This window comes from Paroedura picta, chromosome 5 (genome assembly GCF_049243985.1).
Source record: "Paroedura picta isolate Pp20150507F chromosome 5, Ppicta_v3.0, whole genome shotgun sequence".
Taxonomy (NCBI): Eukaryota; Metazoa; Chordata; class Lepidosauria; order Squamata; family Gekkonidae; genus Paroedura; species Paroedura picta.
This window is the reverse complement of record NC_135373.1, coordinates 16,262,579-16,282,894: the sequence shown is the minus strand read 5'-3', so window position 1 is coordinate 16,282,894 and position 20,316 is coordinate 16,262,579. Positions and strand designations below refer to the sequence as shown.

At 52.7% G+C, this 20,316-nt stretch overlaps 1 protein-coding gene across 2 annotated transcripts; it reads right to left on the bottom strand.

Annotated features, from left to right (window-relative positions):
• Positions 1-320: 320 nt before the first annotated feature.
• RAB4B (RAB4B, member RAS oncogene family) lies at positions 321-19,748 on the bottom strand. 2 transcript variants are annotated; one of them, XM_077336663.1, is made up of 8 exons: positions 19,383-19,730; positions 14,532-14,612; positions 13,239-13,353; positions 11,084-11,146; positions 10,279-10,433; positions 9,719-9,814; positions 2,509-2,649; positions 321-1,920 (listed from the first exon to the last, which is right to left on the bottom strand). In XM_077336663.1, the coding sequence occupies exons 1-7, from the start codon at positions 19,396-19,398 to the stop codon at positions 2,534-2,536; spliced, it is 642 nt and encodes a 213-aa protein (XP_077192778.1). In that variant the 5' UTR covers positions 19,399-19,730; the 3' UTR covers positions 321-1,920; positions 2,509-2,533. The 2 variants fall into 2 exon arrangements, with proteins under 2 accessions (XP_077192778.1, XP_077192780.1); XM_077336665.1 differs by lacking the exon at positions 9,719-9,814 and having other exon boundaries at positions 19,383-19,748.
• Between the last annotated feature and the right edge of the window lie 568 nt (positions 19,749-20,316).

Sequence of the window (20,316 nt, the reverse complement as noted above, 5' to 3'; positions counted from 1 at the left end):
GGGGGGGAAGCACCCGTCCCATGCAGTGGAAGGAAGCACACGGCAGAGGCAGCTGCTGCCCAGGGGCCCCACCCCTGACTCTGGCTTGGACACCAGAGGCCTTCGGAGGTGAAGCCAGCGGGGGGGGGGAGGAGGGGGGGAACCGGCCTAGACTTCTGCAGCAAGGGGCTGATGCCGAAGCACGGAGCTGCATTTGCACGGAGCACTAGAAGTGAGCCCCTGGACGATATGAACCCAGAGCAAGGTGCTAGGGTCCTTCTATGCACTGGTGCTCTTTTCTACCATGTAAGGGGAGGAGAAGAACGCACACCGGCCCCAAGTTGGAAAAAAACCTCACACTTTATGAAGGACAATCAACGTTCACTGCCTTACATTGGAGGGAATGTTTGCACCGAAAGAAGAAAACCAAAAATCAAGCGTAGACTCTGGGTTGTGCGCTCTGCTTTGTGACACTCCTGCCCCTTCATGGCTGGACGGAAGCAACGCGCCCTGTGGAGAAAAGCACCCAGATCCAAGGGGAGAGACACAGACAACAGAGCAGCAGGCTCCCCTCCCCCCCCCAAGAAATAAATAACAAAGGTCAACATGGCATGAACAAAAATCGAAACAGCATCTCCCCCCAACTTCTTTCTAAAGGCAGGAGACACTCTCTCCACCTCTCCAGCCGGCATGCAGGTGCTGCCAAATTCCAGAATCCAGAGCACCCCCCCCCCAAGCAGCTGATTAGTAGAGCTAGGACTATGGGCAGGAGGGAGGGGGGTGACACACATGCGCTCTCTCCCCCCACATGCATCACCGTTGTCTTCAAAAATGATGCCTCTGGACTGCCACTTGGGGGTGGCCCAGACCCCCCCCCCAAACATCTGCGCAGGCAGGCAGGTGATAAAGCTCAACACCTGCGTGGGGGGGGGGGGGGACCGACCGCACAAGAGATGTAGAAGTAGGGCAGGGAAACGTCTTGGATGACATGAGAAGTGGAGCTCTAGAGGAGGACTAAGCAAGCAGAGCAGGATAATGGGGAGGAGAGAGGAGGAAAAAGGCTCTTAACTCTCCTTTTTTCCTCTCCCTGCCCCACAGCCCCCCCCCCCCCCCGATCTTGGCCTGGTTGCCTCTCCACAAGCCCCCTTCCAGTGGGGACAGCCATCTGACCAAGCCAGACTTGCAAGGGGCACCCGAGGGCAGGCCCAGCCTTGAGGGTCAGGAGGTGGGGGCCCAATCCAAGCAGGGGCCCTCAGAGCCAGCCCTGCAGCACAGAGAGCAGAGGGTGTGGGGCGCCCCAGAAGGCCCTGAGCCCCGCAGCAGAGGAAGGAACAAGAGGCTGCACTTGGCCCAGAGGTCTCGTGAGCTGCAGTGCCGCAGGCAGAAGCCGACTGGCGGCAGGAGATCAGCATTCGACTTTTTCCGTACCTGCTTGTGGCAGTCCCCAGGAGAAAGGGAGAGAAGCTATTTTGGAGCAGCCAGGATGTGATCCTCCTCGGTGGCTCCTCACAACCGTCTTGCGGCCAGCCTCCAGCCCCCCAAAGCACCTCCCCACAAAAAGACAGAACTAAAAAGGAAGCACGGAGGCAGTGAAAAAGACAACCAGTGAAATGCACCCCCTGAGTACACAGTCCTTGAGTCAGCAGCAACTACGGAGTGCGGACGGAAGAAACCGGAGTGAGGAGGAGGGGGAGGGGGCGGTGCCTTCCCGGACTCCCCTACCAGGCTTTCGAGAACCACAAGCCCCAGCAGTCCCTGGGGCCAGAGAGGCAGGGAAAAGCCCCCCTTGGAAGTCCACGGTGGCCGAGCACCAGAGCTCCTGGAGAGGAAGGGAGGCGGCGGCACGGGGCTGCAGCAGGTCTCCTCCGGGAGCAGGAGACAGAGAGAGAACGCAGGCAGGTGCTTGAGACAGCACTGATCCAGGGTGGGTGAGATCCAGCACTGCAGGGAAGGGAAGGAAGTAGTCAGAAAGGCTCCTCCCTCACCAGCCCTCTCCCCACTCCACTGAGCCCTGCCTGCCTTTGGGGGGGGGGGGGAGTGGCGGGACAAACATCCGGGGGAAACACCTTCATGCCGACAGCATTGCAAACCAGCCAGGCTGGTCCTCAACATGTGCCAGGGCAGGGCCACAATGGGAGTCCCTGCATGCAGAAAGCAAGGTGTGAAGGGTAAGCATTCCAACTCCACCTCGGATCTCTGTGAGCGGGGACTGTTCTTGTACAAAAGCATGTTACTTCCTGAGATCTTTCCCAGAAGCCCAAGAGAACAGCAGAACAAGGCCAGGCTCCCTAGAAATGGGGTGTGTGTGTGTGGGGGGGGAGGGGGTGATTGACAAAGCAAAGGAGAGCAAGAGGAGGCCAAACAAGGCCCGGGCGGTCTGGTAAGGGCTTGGCTAGTAGAAACAGGACCTGGGAAGACAGGAGAGTGACTGGGGGGGGAGGCATTCTAGACTCCTGGCAGAGAGCACAGAAGGGGTGGGGAGGACTCCTCTCTCTCGACCTCCCCCCTCACACACACACAGTATTCTACCTTGCAAGACTGTTTCAAGGCATGCTTAGCAGTTGCACTGCTGCCGGGTCTGCGTTTGCGTCCCCCGCGGCTGCCGTAGCTGGCGCAAGGAGGCGTCCCCATACTGGATGCCCGACCCCATCCTCTCGGGGTCCAGCTCACCTGCAGAGAGAAAAGGCAGGATGGGTGGGGGGAATAATGCCAATTGCTCTGAGGTCTACCTGTGCAGAGAGCATGCCACCCCCAACATGGCCCTGCCAGGCCAGTCTACAGAGCTGATGCCCAGGTATTATGAAGGGGTCCACTGATTCCTACGCACCCCACTGCCATACCAGGCTTCCAAAACCCCCACCCTATCTCAGCACTAAGCACTCCAGTGCCTCCATCTAACTGGCATGGCCCTCGCCAGGGATCCCCATAGGTTTCCTTCCCTACTTCCCCATGTTCCTTCTCCTTGCCCATTCCCACCAATACTTTGCCAAGAGCTAGGGCCACCGCCATCTTGAATGGAAGGCTCTCCATCTCCTGTCATATCTCCCCCCCCACACACACACACACGTCCCTGGTGTGGGTCCAACAGCCAGCTTCCCTCTTGGTTCAAGTGAAGCCCAGCTCTTCTGCACAACAGCGGGAAAGAGCCAGCGTCCAGGAGCACCTCAAAGGCTGCCTGTGGCAGGGGTGAGTAGCAGCTCCGGTGGCTCTTCCAATTATGAGAGAGACGGGAGGGGTTCGGGAGCATTTTACAACTTTACTCCCTAAAGAACTCTGCCTTAGAAAGTTGAGGCCAGGAAGAGGCAGCCCACTATGTGCTCCAAAGCCAGCGCACCACAGTATAGAGCAGGGGTAGTCAAACTCCGGCCCTCCAGATGTCCATGGACTACAATTCCCATGAGCCCCTGCCAGCGAATGCTGGTATAGAGAGTGTGGAGAAACGCAGTATGAGCCACGGAAATCACACCCATCCCAATGCTGGCACTCAACCTCTGAAATTTCCAAGGAGGAGAAGGATTGCTATAGAACAGTGGTCCCCAACCTTTTTGAGGCTGGGGACCAGCAGGGCAACTGCCCGCCCGCGCATGTGCACATGCGCGGCCGAAATCGCACATGTGCCAAAGTGCCGCGCATGCGCGATTTCGGCCCACATGGCGCATGTGCAGCCCAGCCACTCATGCGCAATACGCGGGCGCGGCCCTGATTCCCTCTCCCCCCCTCCCACAGTAAGAAGCTTCCCGGGCCTCAAGCTTGCGGCCTGGGAAGTTTTTTACTGCGGGGGGGGGGGCGGGAAGAGCGAGCCGCGGGCTGGCACCAAGGCCTTCACAGCCCGGCACCGGGCCGCAGCCTGTGGGTTGGGGACCACTGCTGCTATAGAACATCTGCCTTACCCAAGTGTGAATGAAGAACTGTGAAAAGAAACTGCTGTAAGAGACTATAAGTTTTGTTTCAGTTGCTTTGTGAACCTCCTGCTGCGAAATGCTGTTTGCCTGTAAAACGGATGCAGTGAAAAGGAATTTCTAAGCAGGCTGGATAAGAGCCTCTTGTGGCACAGAGTGGTAAGGCAGCAGACATGCAGTCTGAAAGCTCTGCCCATGAGGCTGGGAGTTCGATCCCAGCAGCCGGCTCAAAGTTGACTCAGCCTTCCATCCTCCCGCGGTGTTAAAATGAGTACCCAGCTTGCTGGGGGGTAAACGGTAATGACTGGGGAAGGCACTGGCAAACCACCCCGTATTGAGTCTGCCATGAAAACGCTAGAGGGCGTCACCTCAGGGGTCAGACATGACTCAGTGCTTGCACAGGGGATACCTTTACCTTTAAGCAGGCTGGTCTCGGCTGTTTTCATAACAAAGGAACTGTGCTTTTCGGAGTGAATGACTGTCGGCAGAGTATAACAGTTACAGCCTTCGAGGAGGACGGTACATAAATATAATAAATAATAAATAGACAGCGACCCATGCCTGACTGCAGACAGCTGCCTCAGAAGCCCACAGCTGATAAGGAAGCTGCTTGAGTGGCCTTAGCAAAAGAAGAAGTGGATTGAAGAGAAAGACAGAATAATAATAAATATTTACTGTGGAAATGAAAGGAGCAGAGAAGGAGAAAAATCAACCTCCGATAAGGAGATTCTTCATTTTAAATAGTGAAGCAGCTGGTGCACCTAGGGATGCGCGCGTTGGCTCGGTTCGGCCACCTCGGTGATCACCGAAGCCCAAGACGGTGCGTAGGAGGCCAGCACTGCCTCGGGCTTTGGGGACTGCCGAGGCGGCCGAACCAAGCCGAACCACACATCCCTAGGTGCGACAGAGGGAAGGCCGTCCTCTCTTCCCTCAAGAGTTTCTGATAAAACGGCAGCAGAGGAAAGTGAAGGGCTATGGGGCAGGTTCTGCAAAACAACACAGATGCAGTTCACCAATTGACACGAGAAATAAAGGAGACAGGCAAATGTGGAAGAGTCGACAAAAAGAATGGCAAAGGAAATAAGAGAAAGAGAAAAAATGGACAATACTGAAAAAAAAACATAGAGGGGTTGAGAGAAGAGATGGAGAAGATGGACCACAATGCAATACTGAAATATTGCCAGAAGTCACTTATACTGAGTTTCAGAGGCATTCCGGATAAAGATCCCCTTTAGGTGGGAATTTTCAGAAGGCTTGGATTCCACTTTTCAAGGCAAGAGATTCAAAATCATGGAGACTTTGAAGACACAGGCCTTCTGGCATAAATACAGAAAAGACTTAGAAGTACTGCAAGAACAGGTCTAGTCTCTGGTATTTACTGTAAGTAAATGAATCTTAAAATACATTTGTGGAATGTCAATGAGCTAAATGAAAGCGTTAAAAGGGAAAGAATAATGCATCTACTGCATAAACTAAAGCTCAATGTGATCTGTCTCCAGGAAACACGCATTAAAAAAGGAGATAGGAGGTTTTTGATCAGAAAAAATGAATTGAATTTATAATAGCTAATAATAAGAAATGTGGTCTTTTGGATCAAGATGGCCTTGGAAGCCATACTGTTATTTAAAAATGATAAGAGGAGGGTATTAATAGTGGGAATTTCAGTAGAGGGCGAAAGAATAATCTTGATGGGGGTATATGCATGGAATGGAAACCAGAATTTTATTAAATTTTTTGATATATAGAGAAAAAAATATTGGAAATAGGCAACGATCATTTTGATAGGAGACTAACAGTGTTGTTGACACTAGGAAATCCATGCGTCGGAAAGATAAAAGGAAGGGAAAGATACCGAAAAGATTTAAAGAGCAGTTGGGGATATTTGATGTTTGGAGATTTCGTAATTAAAAATTATTTGACTGCTCTTTCTACTCTAATAGACACAATTAATATTCTAGGACAGGGGTCATCAACCCCCGATCTGCAGCCCGGTGGCGGGCCACAAAGGCCACGGTACCGGGCCGCCACCAGCCACGCCTGCCTTCCCCCGCCGGCAGCAAGAAGAAAGGGAAGAGGTAGGCGCAGCTGCCGGCATGGCGGTGAAGCAAACGAGCATGCGCGCTGTTGCTGCGCATGCGCGTTAGCGCCCCCTAGTGGCGAAAATGTGCATGCGCAGTTGCCACGCATGCCGTTAGCGCCACCTGGTGGTGAAAACACGCATGCGCGGCAATTGTACGTGCACGTTTTCGCAGCACCCAGGTTGTCGGCTCTTCCCCCACTCGGGAGGCAGTCCCTGACCTGAGAAAGGTCGGGGACCGCTATTCTAGGATACATATGGTATGGGCAGCAAAAAAATTACTACCCTTTATGTGTGCAATAGATTTCCACCCCTTTACCTTTTTGGACAATAGGGCCATTTCAGTTACATGGAAGAGACAACGAAAGAGGTTATGGAGAATACCATATATACTCGCATATAAGCCAAGTTTTCCAGCAGTTTTTAGCACTTAAAACAGTGGTCCCCAACCTGCGGTCTGTGGCCCGGTACCGGGCCGTGAAGGCCAGGCACTGGGCCACGGTTCCCTCTCCCCGCCCCCCCCCCGCAGTAAAAAATTTCCCAGGCCGCAAGCTTGTGGCCCGGGAAGCTTCTTACTGCGGGAGGGGGTGGAGAGGGAATCAGGGCCGTGCCGCGCATCATGCATGTGTGGCCCGGCCGTGCATGTGCACATGACCATGCGCACCGAAATTGCGCATGAGTGGCATTTCACGCATGTGCGCATGCACAAAAGTGCTGCGCATGTGCAATTTTGGCAGTGCATGGCGCATGCGCAGTCGCGCATGCGCGCTGCGCGGGGCACTTGCCCCGCCGGTCCCCAGCCGGAAAAAGGTTGGGGACCACTGACTTAAAAGACCTCCTCGGCTTATATGTGGGTAATTGATTAACAGCCAGCCCCCAGCCAGCCAATTGCAGCATTGCACCTGCAATCTAAGCTCTTTGCAAGTGAGCTAGTGGCCTCCAGTTAACCTTTGCCCTTCTGCAAAGATCTTAAAAACGAAACTCTTTGCAAGTGAGCTAATTGCTTCCAGCTAACCATTGTCTTCAGCAAATGAAAGCTTACTTTGGCAGCTTGTAGGACATCAATGGTTTGACTGAGGGATTCTGATATTTTCCCCCCTTCTTTTCCAAATCACTTCTTCCAAACTATTCTTTTGGTTTCTGTGGATGGGGTGGGTTTTAGGGGTACTTTGGGATTTACTGTTTTTTCAGTGTTTCTTCTTTTATCTGAGGGGTAGCATTGTTTGCCTTTTCTTCTTGGGGTTGTTTTTCTTTTAAAAGTTGATTTTTACAGTTCTTTCAGTTTTCTAGTTCTTTCAGTGTTTTGTTCTGGGGGTACTGTAGCCCCCAGTTTGGTAGCTGTTGTACTTGTTGTAGTAGGTTGCCAACTTTGGGTACTATTGTTCTGCTCTGGCTTGCTGGCCTGGGGGGCACTGTTTGGTTCTCCTGCCAGAGCTGTTCTCACAGGACAGTTCTGTCAGGGCTCTCTCAGGGTGTCTGGCATCAAGAGAGGAAGGGAAAGCAATTGTAAGCTGCTTTGAGACTCCTTTGGTTAGTGAAAAGTGGGGTACAAAAACCAGCAGCTATTCATCCTCTTGACTTTTCTGTATTTCTTGGGAGGGAGGCTGCATGGGAAAGCCTGTGATGATTGAGCATGGATTAAGTGCTTAGGCCATCCTGTAAATTTACCAGTAGCCTGCTGCATTTCCCACCCTTGGCTTATATGTGAGTCAATGTTTGCCCAGATTTTGATGTAAAATTAACTGCCTCGGCTTATATGGGTCGGCTTATATGTGAGTATATACGGTAAATGAGTTCTCTACCATCCTGAATACACTCAAACAAATTGGCATTGACTAGGACTACATCTTATCTCTTCCATTATGTGTCAAACAAAGGCTCCTTGATCAAGAATTTCAAAAAATCCATCCTACTGTTCCGGCAACTTGTTCTCCCCCTGCTCTTGGTCTCCAAGTGAAGCACGGGATGAGGCCGGCGTATTTCTATAATTTGGCAATTATCGTAGAGCGTTTACACTTGTTTGGCTGAACATTTTTCCATCCAAAGTATTACAAGGGAGATTTGCCAAGATTCCTTTTGGAAATAGACTCTGTCCCTGTGAATTAAATGTTCCTGACAACATTCAACATATTTTACTAGATTATCCCTTGTTTATTGTCCAGTGAAGGCATGTTATACCTCTTATACCCAAATGGAGAAATCATTCAAAAGACTTGATCTGCCAATTTTTATTGAGTGATGAGGATGCTGATGTCACTTTTATTATGGCTGAGTTTTAAAATCCAAATTGACGGGTATATTATGATTATTTCTGCTTATCTTGCTCCTAAACTGCTTTAAGCCAATAAAGGTATTGTGTGTGAAATGAGTATCTTTTGAAAAAAGCAGAGAGAGTTTAAGACGCTAAGGAGACAATTAAAGAGTATTTGACACTTAATTGGAATAACGAATTAGAATCCAAAGTAATATGGGATGCTGGGAAAGCTGTGATCAGAGGATTGTTTTATCCAAAGCAATAGATCAAGAAAGGAAAGAACTTCTGGATCTTCTTCAGGTAAAGGAGAAATTAATTCAGGAGAATCACAAGAGTGAGAATAAATTAATACAAGACATTAAGTTAGTAAAAGATATAGGCCTGTAATGACCAATCATTAGCTCCTTCAAATATTCTCTGTTTAACCCTCTTTAAATTCCATAGAATTTCATTGGACAGTTTCTGCGCTAATTGATATTTAATTAGCGCAGAAACTGTCCAATGAAATTCTATGGAATTTAAAGAGGGTTAAACAGAGAATATTTGAAGGAGCTAATGATTGGTCATTACAGGCCTATATCTTTTACTAAATTGTGATTATAAAATCTTTGCCACTATACTTGCTAATAAACTGAAGAAAAGATTAATAGAACTGATCCATGAGGAATATTATAACGGTTTTAGATATATTAGAATACTACGATAAAAAGCCAAATAAAGAAGCAGTGCTGTTGAATGAGCAGAATTAAATGTAAAAAAAAAAAAGGGGGACTAACAAAATTTGCAACAGAGTGTGAGCTTTCGTGAGTCACTGATCACTTCTGCAGAAGTCCTCCAGCTTTTTTAGCCTTGAAGGTGCTACTGGACGCTTGTTCGTTTCTACAGCTATAGAAAAGCTGACATGGCTACCCGTCCTGGCCACTCTCTTTCACACAGGATCGGGTTATCTCAGGAAGCTCCCCAGTGCCTGACAACCCCAAACCCTGACACCAATTCCTCAACCGCACAATGAGACCCCCGATCTGTGCCTGTCTAGCTGGCCCAAACGTGTGGAAGTGGTAGCAGTACCCAGAAGCCTACTATGAGGCCCAGGCCTTTCACCTTCCGCCTAAGAATCTCCACTGTCCTTCAGGACTACATTTCCCATAATTGCCCACTGCAAAGCAAAGCTGGGTTCTGAATGCTGTCCCCCCCCCCCCCCCCAGCACTCCTGACTGTGGCAGGAGTGCCAACCTAGGCACGCTTTGGAAGCCAGCATCCCACACCAACAGTACGTTGTGTGCTTTCCCCAAAAGGGCTTCTTTTGTTTGCAGCAGACATGAAAGCTGGTGGGTTGTGCCTGCACATCCATCACTCGGACAAATCAGCCACAGAGGTCACAGCTTGGGACAAGGCCCTCAGTAGAAGGTCTACGGCTGTACCCAAGTCCACTGCCCGGGGTCTGCCAATGCCCTCCCCCCCAGGCAAAACCATGCCACGTCCCTCAGCTCCATCAGTGCCAAGGCGCACCTGACTCTATTTTGTTCAGGATGGTCCGGGCACATTTCAGGAAGGCTTCCTCCACATTCTCGCCCGTCAAGGCACTGGTCTCCAGGAACATCAACTCTGCCCAGTGGAAACACAAATAACAAATAAACCTGGCCTGCACAGCTGGGGATGGGTTGGGGTTGGAGGAAAATGGGGGCGGGGAGCAGATCCTGGGCTGCCCCACCCTTTCCTCCCCCACCCAAGGACTGGTCCCCTCGATAGTCTCTCAGGGTACTGCAGAATGGGGGACCATGTGGCCATCACTCCGTTCATTCATAAGCCCCCAGGAGGCTCCCACCCCACGCCCTCCACCACTGAATCAGACCACGGGGGCATCAAACACTGGCTGCCAGCTCCCCAGGATGTCTTTCCCATCACCTACAAGTTTTTAACTGGAGATGCTGCCAGGGATTGATCCTGGGACCTTCTGCATGTCCATCAGGGGCTCTGCCACTGAACCGTCATCCCACCCCCCCCCTCGGCATGGCAGAGCTCAACCCCCCCCCCCAATCACCTTGCAAACTGTCCTCCCCCACCCTCACCGTTCTCTTGAGCAAACCGGGAGGCCTCCAAGAAGGTGACTTCCCGGTCGGCATCCAGGTCCTTCTTGTTCCCGCAGAGGATGATGACGATGTTGGGGCTGGCCAGGGTGCGGGCGTCAGTCAGCCAGTTGGTCAAGGCATTGTAAGTCTCTCTGCTGCAAAAGAAAAGCCAGAGGGAGGAGGAGAAGAACTGGGTTTTTATACCCTGCGGTAACTATGTGTTGCATGGGTTTTTTAGCTGTTAACTCGCAGAGAGTGGCAGCCTACCTGAAGGAGACTGAAAGCAGCTTACAATGGCCTTCCCTCTCCCTCCCCAAAACAGACACCCTTTGAGGTAGGTAAGGCTGAGAAAGCTCTGAAAGAACTGGGACTGGCCCAAGGTCACCCAGCTGGCTGCAAAGAGTGGGGAATCAAACTCAGTTCTCTAGATTAGAGGCTGCCATTCTTAACCCCTACACCAAGATGGTTCTCAAATGACAGAGAAGAGGGGTAGTTCGCCATTTCTGGACCAGAACCCCAATGATTCCCCCAATGCCCTTCCAGGGGGAGGAGGTGTCTTCATAGAATAAAAGAGTTGGAAGGGATCTCCAGGGTCATCTAGTTCAACCCCTGTACAACGCAGGAACTCACAACTACATGCCTACCCACAGTGACCCCAATTTCATGCCCAAGTGATCTCCCCCAGCAAAAATCTCCAGAATCCAGGACCGGCATGGCTTTTGCCCCAAGAGGAAGCAGAACCCCCAGCAAGTGACCAAAGACCTGAGTAAGCCCAGAAGTGAGGAGTCGCCCTGCCGAGACTCACCTGGTGATGTCGTAGACTAACAAGGCACCGGCTGCTCCCCGGTAGTAGCTCCTCGTTACCGACCTAGAGAGAATGTCCCGAATGTCAGTTGGGATAGAAGAGACAGACTCTGGAGACTGGCCTCCCTGGTCGGAAGGGCTCAGGGCAAGGTAGTCCCTCCCCTCTCACTGGTGCTTCTGGGTAAGGATGGAGGCTCTGGCATGCCTCGGGCTTCCGCAATCGCCAAAGCGGCTGAGGCACACCGAAGCCCCCAACCCTACTTCCGGGCAACCCTTCAGTCTGTCACAAGCCGCATGCCCAGGAACCTGCTGTCAGAAGGGTCACTCAAAGTTCGACACTGGTCTTTGCATTTGGAGAGGCTCTGCAACGTTACTAAAGTTACTAAAAAGAACAGATTCAGGCAGATGTGTTGGACTGAAGCAAGAACAACAGAACAAAGTCTGAGTCCAGGGGCACCTTGAAGACCCACAAAGGTTTATTCAAGGTATGAGCTTTCGTGTGCATCTGTCTGAAGACATGCACGCACCCGAAAGCTTCCACCCAGAATTAAACTTTGCTGCTGTTCAAGGTGCTGCCAGACTCAAACTTTTCCTACTGCTAAAAAGAACGTGATGCAGGTTTACATGAAAGTCTGTTGTCATGATAAAATGAGAATAATGTCTTATTGGCCTCGGTCCATAAAAGCATTCCTCCTGGATAAAAGAAGATCGGAGGGCTCTCATATCAGCAAGTAGGCTGGGCTGAATTGGGAATTCTAGTTATCTTATAGTCTTCTTTAGGGGAATCTGTTCATCTTTCAGTGATTCATCCAAAAAGAATAACAGTAGCACCTTTAAGACCAATAAAGGTTTATTCAAGGCGTGAGCTTTCGAGTGCAGGCACTCTTCCTCAGACTAATGAACAACCATCATAACTGTGTAGATATAGGTAAAAGCAAATTATGGCAAATTAGTAAACTATGTCATAATATCCAAATTAAGCCATATGATGCAGTCCTTTTGAGTTCATCCAAAAAGAGTAAGGTTTAAAGCAGGGGTAGTCAAACTGCGGCCCTCCAGATGTCCATGGACTACAGTTCCCAGGAGCCCCCTGCCAGCATTCGCTGGCAGGGGGCTCCTGGAAATTGTAGTCCATGGACATCTGGAGGGCCGCGGTTTGACTACCCCTGGTTTAAAGACTGAGTTACGATCAAACGAACCAAGTCACACGGCTGGACCATCATCAGTTGCTATGAAAAGCCTGGACCAGTGGTTCTCAACCTTTTCTTCACCGCGACCCCAACTTTCGCGCTGAAGGCCAGTGGGGACCCAGCTGGAGGAGCTGCCAGCTAGCGCTGCGGAGGCGCTTCCGTTGGCCCCCCCAGCCATGGCCATGGGCGACCCCCCGCAGGAGGTGACTGGAGGGAGGGGGATGCTACTGCTGCTGCCACCGCATCCACATTGCTCGCTGTCCCACTCTGGGCCGGGCTTGGGTGCGCGTCTTGCTCCCTTGGCCCGCCACTTCTCTCCTTTCTCCCTTCTTGTAAATGCATGGGGGGGGGCTCCACGGCAGCCCTGCTTCAGAGCACGCGGGGCTTGCTGGACGGAGTCAGACAGGATGGGGTGACTTTGGACCTGCGGGGGGAGGGAGTCACTTTCCTGCCAGCTCTGAAAGAGCTGAGTGAAGGATTTCGGCGCTTTCCTCGGCAGGCACTGGCACAACCCTCCGGGCAGGCTGGGCAGCTGCAGAAGGAGCCCGTGGGGCGCTGGAAACGAGTGTGCGCACGCATGAGTACAACAATCGAGGTGCCATGGAGGCAGCCATTGCTATGGCTCCGTCACCTCTGCCCACCTCCGCCACCACCACCCACCGCCTCCACACACCTCCACACGCTGCCACCAGCCACTGTGGCGGTGAGTAACCTGGTGACCCCGGGTCCCGACCCCAAGGTTGAGAACCACTGGCCTAGATCCTGCCTAGAACCTTCCAAGCTGGATTTAGCTTCGACAAGCACCAGTTGTCGCAGCAGAGAAAGGTTCCAGGGCCTGCCCAAAGACTCAGCAGGACCTTCTGCCTTTTCAGCCAGTCCTTGCCTTTCCCCAAACAAGAACCCGTCCCCTCCACAGGCCAGCCAGGAAGTCAAGGGCCAGGCGGCATGCAGCTCCCAGCCTCTCACCTAAAGCGCTCCTGCCCAGCCGTATCCCAGATCTGGAGCTTCACGGTCTTGCCTCCGACATTCACCACCTTTGATCCAAACTCCACACCGATGGTATGATTGGAATCCTGCTTGACTACGGGGAAAAGACCCAAAATGAGCAACAGGCAGGGAGCATAAAAGAGGGGCTGCAGAAAGAGCACCGGCAGCAGTTCGGAATACAGAGGCTGAGAATTGGGATGAACATGGCCTGGAGGAGAGAAGCAAAAGGGGTCCCTATGGAGCCCTGGGGGCAGGTGGCTACAGCACCTTGAAAGCCCCCAAGGCCTAATTCAAGGGTGGCCTTTGCTACAGAGCTCACAGTGCCAGAGAGAAACTGCCACCTTGCCCTGCTGGTCGTTCCTCCACCCAGGTCATCTTCAGTGGGTCATTCTCCATGGCAGCCCGCACCCCATTTATTTTGCGCATTCAAAAGCCTAATAAACTCACCTTCCTCCCAATAAATGGGACCGTCTGCAATACAGGGGAAATGGAAAGCAGCGTACCTGGCACAGGAATAACACACATGGACTTCTTTGCATCCTCTCAACATGCCAAGAACCACCCTTTTTCCATTTACAAGTGAGCTCGTCATTGGTCTACGTGACAGCATGAGCCTCGGCACCTTACGCGTGGATCGGGTCCTCCTCCACCCGCCTTCATAGCACAACATCAGTTCAGCGGCAGTTAACTGATTCAATTTATAAAACCGCCCCACTCAGCACAGCCATCTCGGAGCAGGGCCTTCCTGGTTGTGGCCCCCTGTGCTCGGAAAGAACTGCCGGATAGGTTGTGAGCTCCTTCCCCCCCCCCCCGCCCCCAGCCTTCAAAAGGACCACAAAAACCATGTGTTCATATGGCATTGGGACAAGGGATTTCTTTCTGCTGTGCTCAATGTTTAGATCAGGGGTAGTCAAACTGTGGCCCTCCAGATGTCCATGGACTACAATTCCCATGAGCCCCTGCCAGCGAATGCTGGCAGGGGCTCATGGGAATTGTAGTCCATGGACATCTGGAGGGCCACAGTTTGACTACCCCTGGTTTAGATTGTGCACATGGTTATCTGTAACTTTAGGGAACTTTTTACACTTCTTGTTGGATGCAGGAGAATCAAAACGTTCAAGGGATGTCAACCCACAATGTTTGGTGCTTGGAACAGCAGTGGCCTCATGCCAGAGCCTCAGCAACCACTTCCCAAACTCCTCTGCAAGGCTCCAGGGGGCCCTGGGAAATACCGCAAGAGCCCCGGGGGGCGGGGCCCAGAAGAACACTCACATTTGTTCTCTATGAACTGGTGGAGCAGGCAAGACTTCCCGGTCCCAGCGCTGCCAATCACAAGGAATTTGAAGAGGAAGTCTGGAGGGAGAGCAAGGAAGAACGGCAGCGTTAATTCCCAACGAAGGCAGGAGAACCCACTGCTCAGGAGGATCCGGAAAGGAGATTCATCCCCCAAGAGCAAAGGTCAAGAATTTTTTGGTGCCTTTATCTCCAGCGGGGACCTCCTCATTCTCCCCTTCCCCATTAGATACTCATAACACCCCTTTGAGGTAGGCCAGGCTGAGAGAGGGTGACTGGCACAAGGTCAGCCAGCCAGTTTCCATGGAACAACCAGGGCTTTGAACAACATCACTACGCCCACCCGGAACAGGAGTGGCCTTTCTGGCAAAAGTGGCCAGACTGCATCCTGCCCTCTCTGCTCTGCAAGGGGCACATCCTCTGCCCAGTGCAGGGCCAGGCCAACTAACCTAGACACCCAGGAGACTGAAAGCCCTCCGGCTGGGCCATTTGCAGGCCTGGATGGCTGGACTGAGAGTGACCAGCATCTGGCAAGAGCCCAAAGCTGGAGAAATGCCTCTCGCTCCAAGAAGCCGGAAAGGAATTCCACATGCCAGGCCCACACAGAGGTCAGGAATCAGCCTGGGAATTGGAGCAGCCCTCCCCCACATGGTAAGGTCTCCATGTCCAGGCATGCCCACCACAGCCACCTCTGCAGGGAAGCCCCCCTTCCCAGAGCTTTTGTTCAAATACTTTCAATGAAGGAAAGGACAAATTGGGAATTCAGAGCAATGGGGGTAAAGCTCAGCACACCTCAGCCCATCCTAACGCTCTGTAAAGTTTCTGAGCAGGCCCCAAACAAGCGGCAGTTAGGCCAAAGCCCCTCGAGGCGGCCAGGCAGGTGAGCTTCTGGTGTCTGGAGCCCGCCGGCCTGGGAGCAATTCCACTTGAGGGCTCAGGGAAGCCCAAAGCAAGCAGCTCAGTGGGAAGGGCAGGCGGAGGACACCGGGCCCAGGCACGCAGCCACCTCACCAGCCCTGATCCTTGTTCACGTGGGTGGCACTGAGAAGCTACACCCACTGCTTGGAACAAACTTTTCCTCTGCCCGTAAAACCCTCCAGCCCATAGGCCCTTCCCCTCCCCACCCTTATGAGGAAAACATTTTGGGGATAGGGGGTGTCTCAATGGGAGGCAAGGAAATCCAGGGCACCAGCATTCTCCCTCTGGAAGGCAAGGTCTCCAAGAGGCCGGCAGAATAAACAGGTAGGCCTGGGAAGGAATAACCACACCTTGGTCAAAGTCACCTTCTTGGAGGAGAATCTCAGAGGGCCTGGCGGAATCCAGTAATCTCTCCCTCTCTGCATTTATCCCCTTCCATGTTCCTTAGCCTACACATTTAAATGCCCCATCGTGTTTCTAGTCTTCTGTCAGGACTGCACGTTGATTCAGCCCGCCCAACACAGCTATTCTGCCACTTCTGCAATTGGCAGGAAATGACAGCTAGTCCAAATCATCATCTAGCCTATAATACACAGGAAACGACTCGCACTACTCTGGCAGAGGGAGGGGTTTGGAAGGGATGCAAGTGGCAGGGACATTTTCCAATCAACAGAGTTGCACAAATCTTGCTACTGTGACATTGATGTCTGTTATTCCAATTATGTTATGTATTTTCTCTAAGCACTGCAGTTCCCTTCCATATTCTCTTTCAGCAGCACAGGCCAAGTGGGAAAGTAAATGTTGCCCTGGCCAATGAAGACAGGAATTTAGATATAGCAAACACCATCACTGCTTCCCCACCTTAGCCACCTGCAGCACCACCCCAGTGGTGAGGATGCAGGCAAATCACAGAATCAGAGTTGGAAGGGACCACCAGGGTCATCTAGTCCAAACCCCTGCACAATGCAGGAACTCACAGCTACCTGCCCACCCACAGTGACCCCAATTTCATGCCTAAGTGATCCCTTCCCACATGAAAAATCTCTAGAATCCAGCCTGGCCTGGAGGAAATTCACCTACTATCCCACAATGGCAATGAGCAATTCCCTGGAGATGCAAGGAAAGGCCAAAAGAGACAACCACTGGCACATCCCTTCCTGCCCACACATTCACCATCTGCCTAAGTTCATAAAATGAGCATTTCTGTCAGATGACTATCCAGCCTCTGCTTAAAAACTTCCAAAGAAGGAGAACCCACCACCTCCCGAGGAAGCCTGTTCCACTGAGAAACCGCTCTGTCAGGAGCTTCTTCCAGATGTTTAGCTGAAAATTCTTTTGAATTAATTTCATCCCATTGGTTCTGGCCCAACACTCTGGGGCAACAGAAAACAACTCTGCTCCATCTGCTCTATGACAGCCCCTCAAGTATTTGATGATAGTTATTGTATCACCTCTGCTTGTGTCCTCTGGCAGGTAGGAAAGAGGCAAATGTTCCCTCTCTGAAGGTCAAGCAGCATCTGCCACACCATCCTTTATGCAATTATTGAGGCACTCAGTCCCTGAAAAGAGGGAAGGATCTAAAACAGGGGTGGTCAAACTGCGGCCTTCCAGATGTCCATGGACTACAATTCCCAGGAGCCCCTGCCAGCAAATGCTGGCAGGGGTTCATGGGAATTGTAGTCCATGGACATCTGGAGGGCCACAGTTTGACCACCTCTGATCTAAAACCTCATGATACCTTCTACCTTCCTTAAAGGGAGAGAACAAGAGGTACTTTCATACAAAAGGTACTTTCTCAGGTACTACTCGTCCTGATAGGGGAAATGTAACAGGCGGCCTTGTGTTCACATGAAAACACAATCAGATGGGGCTGGGGGTGTGGGAAAGGAATCTTCCCCCCTAAAAGCAAAACAGAAGGAGAGTTGGTTCTTATAGTCTGCTTTTCCCTTACCTCAAAGTGGCTTATAGTCGCCTTCCCTTCCTCGCCCCACAACAGACACCTGTGAGGTAAATGAAACTGGGAGAACTCTAAGAGAACGCCTCTGTGTGAGCAGCTCTAACAGGACTCTGACTAGAAGAAGAGCTGGTTCTTATATGCTGTTTTTCTCAAAGCGGCTTACAGTCCTCTTCCCTTTCCTCTCCCCACAACAGACACTCTGTGAGGTAAGTGGGGCTGAGAGAGCCCTGATATTCATGCTCCATCCAAGGTCACCCAGCTGGCTGCATGTGGGGGAGTGGGGAATCAAACCCAGCTTGCCAGATTAGAAGTCCGCACTCCAAACCACTTCATCAAGGTAGCCCAGCTGGCTGCATGTGGAGTTGTGGGGAATAAAACCTGGCTGGCCAGATTAGAAGCCGCTGCTCTTAACCATTACATCAATCTGGGAGTTGAAGTGTCCCTTCCCTGGCTCACCTTGCTTCTCTCTGGCACTCAAAACATTTATCTTCCAGCCTGGCTCCAAAACTAGCTGAACAAGGCTGGCTGGGAAATGCTTCAACTTCCAAAGCAGGAAGAAAATAAAGCCACCTTGGCAGGCAGGAGAGAAAAGAACAAGGCGCAAAGCAGAACCATTCATTCTACTGTTTAGATCTCAATATGTTTTGCGATAAACATGGGGGATCTTAATCTATTACATTTGTATACTGCCCTCCCTGAACCTTCTCTGGCTCCCTCCTTGGTCAAATAAGAACACCTTGTTCTTCTTCTCCCTCAAGCACAACAACAACACGTGGTAAACTGGGGGAAGGAGCAGAGCTCCCCTCCTTCCCCGGCACTGAATGCTTGACCACACCTCAGCCGTGTTCCTTGCCCAGGTGGACGGGCTGAAATCTGCCAGTCATTGTTTACGACTGACGCTCGGAAGCGCCCTTAGAGGCAGCGGTGGGAGGCAACATCCCAGAAGGCCATGGCCTCTTGGGCAGCAGGGCGTTAGCCTAGATCTGCTCCTTAGGAATCTGAAGGCCCAGCAAAACAGGGCACTTTTCTTCCATCTGAAAGCTGGCAAGGAAGATCCCCTGAAGAAGAGCCCTAATGCAGGGGTAGTCAAACTGCGGCCCTCCAGATGTCCATGGACTACAATTCCCAGGAGCCCCCTGCCAGCGAATGCTGGCAGGGGGCTCCTGGGAATTGTAGTCCATGGACATCTGGAGGGCCGTAGTTTGACTACCCCTGCCCTAATGAGTCCAGGTGCCCCCAAAGGTGGAAATATGGGAGCAGAGTAGGCTAGGATCCTGCCCTATGGTGCTTTGCACCTCACCTCCACTGGTGACCTTGTGCCTGCTGCAAACTCTCAGCTGGGCCTACCTCACAGGGCGGGCGGTTGTGTCAGGAAAACAGAGGGAGGGGAGAAGTTTCTGCCTTCTGAATGGCTTTGAATCCCAACCGGAGTGAAACAAACCGATGCAAAAACACCACTGAAGCCACCCGCAGCCGGAAGAGAAAATCGGTGTGTGTGTGGGGGGGGGGAGTGAAAAAAGAACTCTGATGGGGGGGGGAGCCAAAATCGGGGAGACGAAGCTCCCGTGGGCAAGGGTCGTGGGGGCATGGGGGCTGGCTGTCGCCCCCCAGAAGCACTAAAAAAGCCCCCCCCCCCCGTTTCCAGGAGTGCAAAGAGCAACCCCCTCCTTGCAGCCCCCACGACTTAACAGCTGGCCCGGACCAAAAGGGGAGGGGAGGCCCACAAGCAGCTGCCCCCCACCATTCCTCCCCCAGCAGCCCAGAGGGGCGGGGAAGGGGGCGAGGGCTGTGCCCCCCAGACAAACGCCCATAGGCAGGGCAGCAGGGGGTGGGGGCAGCCAGGTGCACCGGCCAGGTGGAAGCGCTGACCCCGCACATCCCCAACCCCTCCCACGGTGGGCGCCAAGAAAAGCTCCCCAGGAGCGAGCCCCCCATTTCTCCCCCCCCCCCCGTACCGTAGGTCTCGGACATGGCTGGGGGGCGGCCGGGGGGGCCCTCTCAGCTCCTCTTCCTGCCTCTTCGCCGAGGCTGCCGTCCGCCGGAAAGCCACTCGCACAATATGGCGGCGCCCAGCGAGCCGGCCAAGATGGCGGCGGCCAGGAGGCCCGGCGCTTCCGGGTGGGCGCTTGTCTTTGTCGTCACTCCCCGTGCACCGCCCTTCCTCGCGGGACGCAGGGCTCTAGCGTCATGCGGCATGTCGGAGCCCGGCTCAGCGGGGGCGAGCGGCCTCTAGGGTCGCAGAGTGGGAAGGGCACCCAGGTGAAAGGAAGCGTTTTGCAAACTGGTTTGGGATCCGGAGCGCGGCTCTGAGTCGGCGTAGCCAAGTGTGAATCCAGTGGCACCCTTGAGCCCACCAAAGTTTAATTCGGGGTAGTTTAATTACCAGCAATAAAACTCGGTTGGTCTTAACGTTGCTGCTGGACTCGCACTTCGGTTTGGAATCCGTTTTCCAAACGGGCGGGGATCTCTCGTGTGCAAGGCAATTCGGCGGGGGCGCAGATCGAAAAGCAAATGTCCACAGGCTCATTCGAAGCGATGCCCACGGTGCAGAGAGGTCTGGATCTGGCTTTCGGTTCCTGCGCCCTTTTTAGGAGGGCTGCGTAGGAGCTCTCGGCATAGGATTCTCCTGGGCGCCGTCGGAGGGTTGTGTAGCGGAGCCTGCGCGGGACTTCGCTTCCGTCCGGGTTCAGTCCGCCACATCCAGCATCCGGCCCTGAATTTGCTCCAAAGCTGTCTGCCCACACATTTCGTGTGACTTATACCCCGCCTTCCCTCCGTCCCAAAGCGGTTTCCTTTTAGATCCCGGCGAGGGGGCGTGACTGACTTAAGGGTACCCAACAAGCTTCTCTAGCAGAGTGGAGATCTCCCGGGTCCTAGTCCAGGGATCCC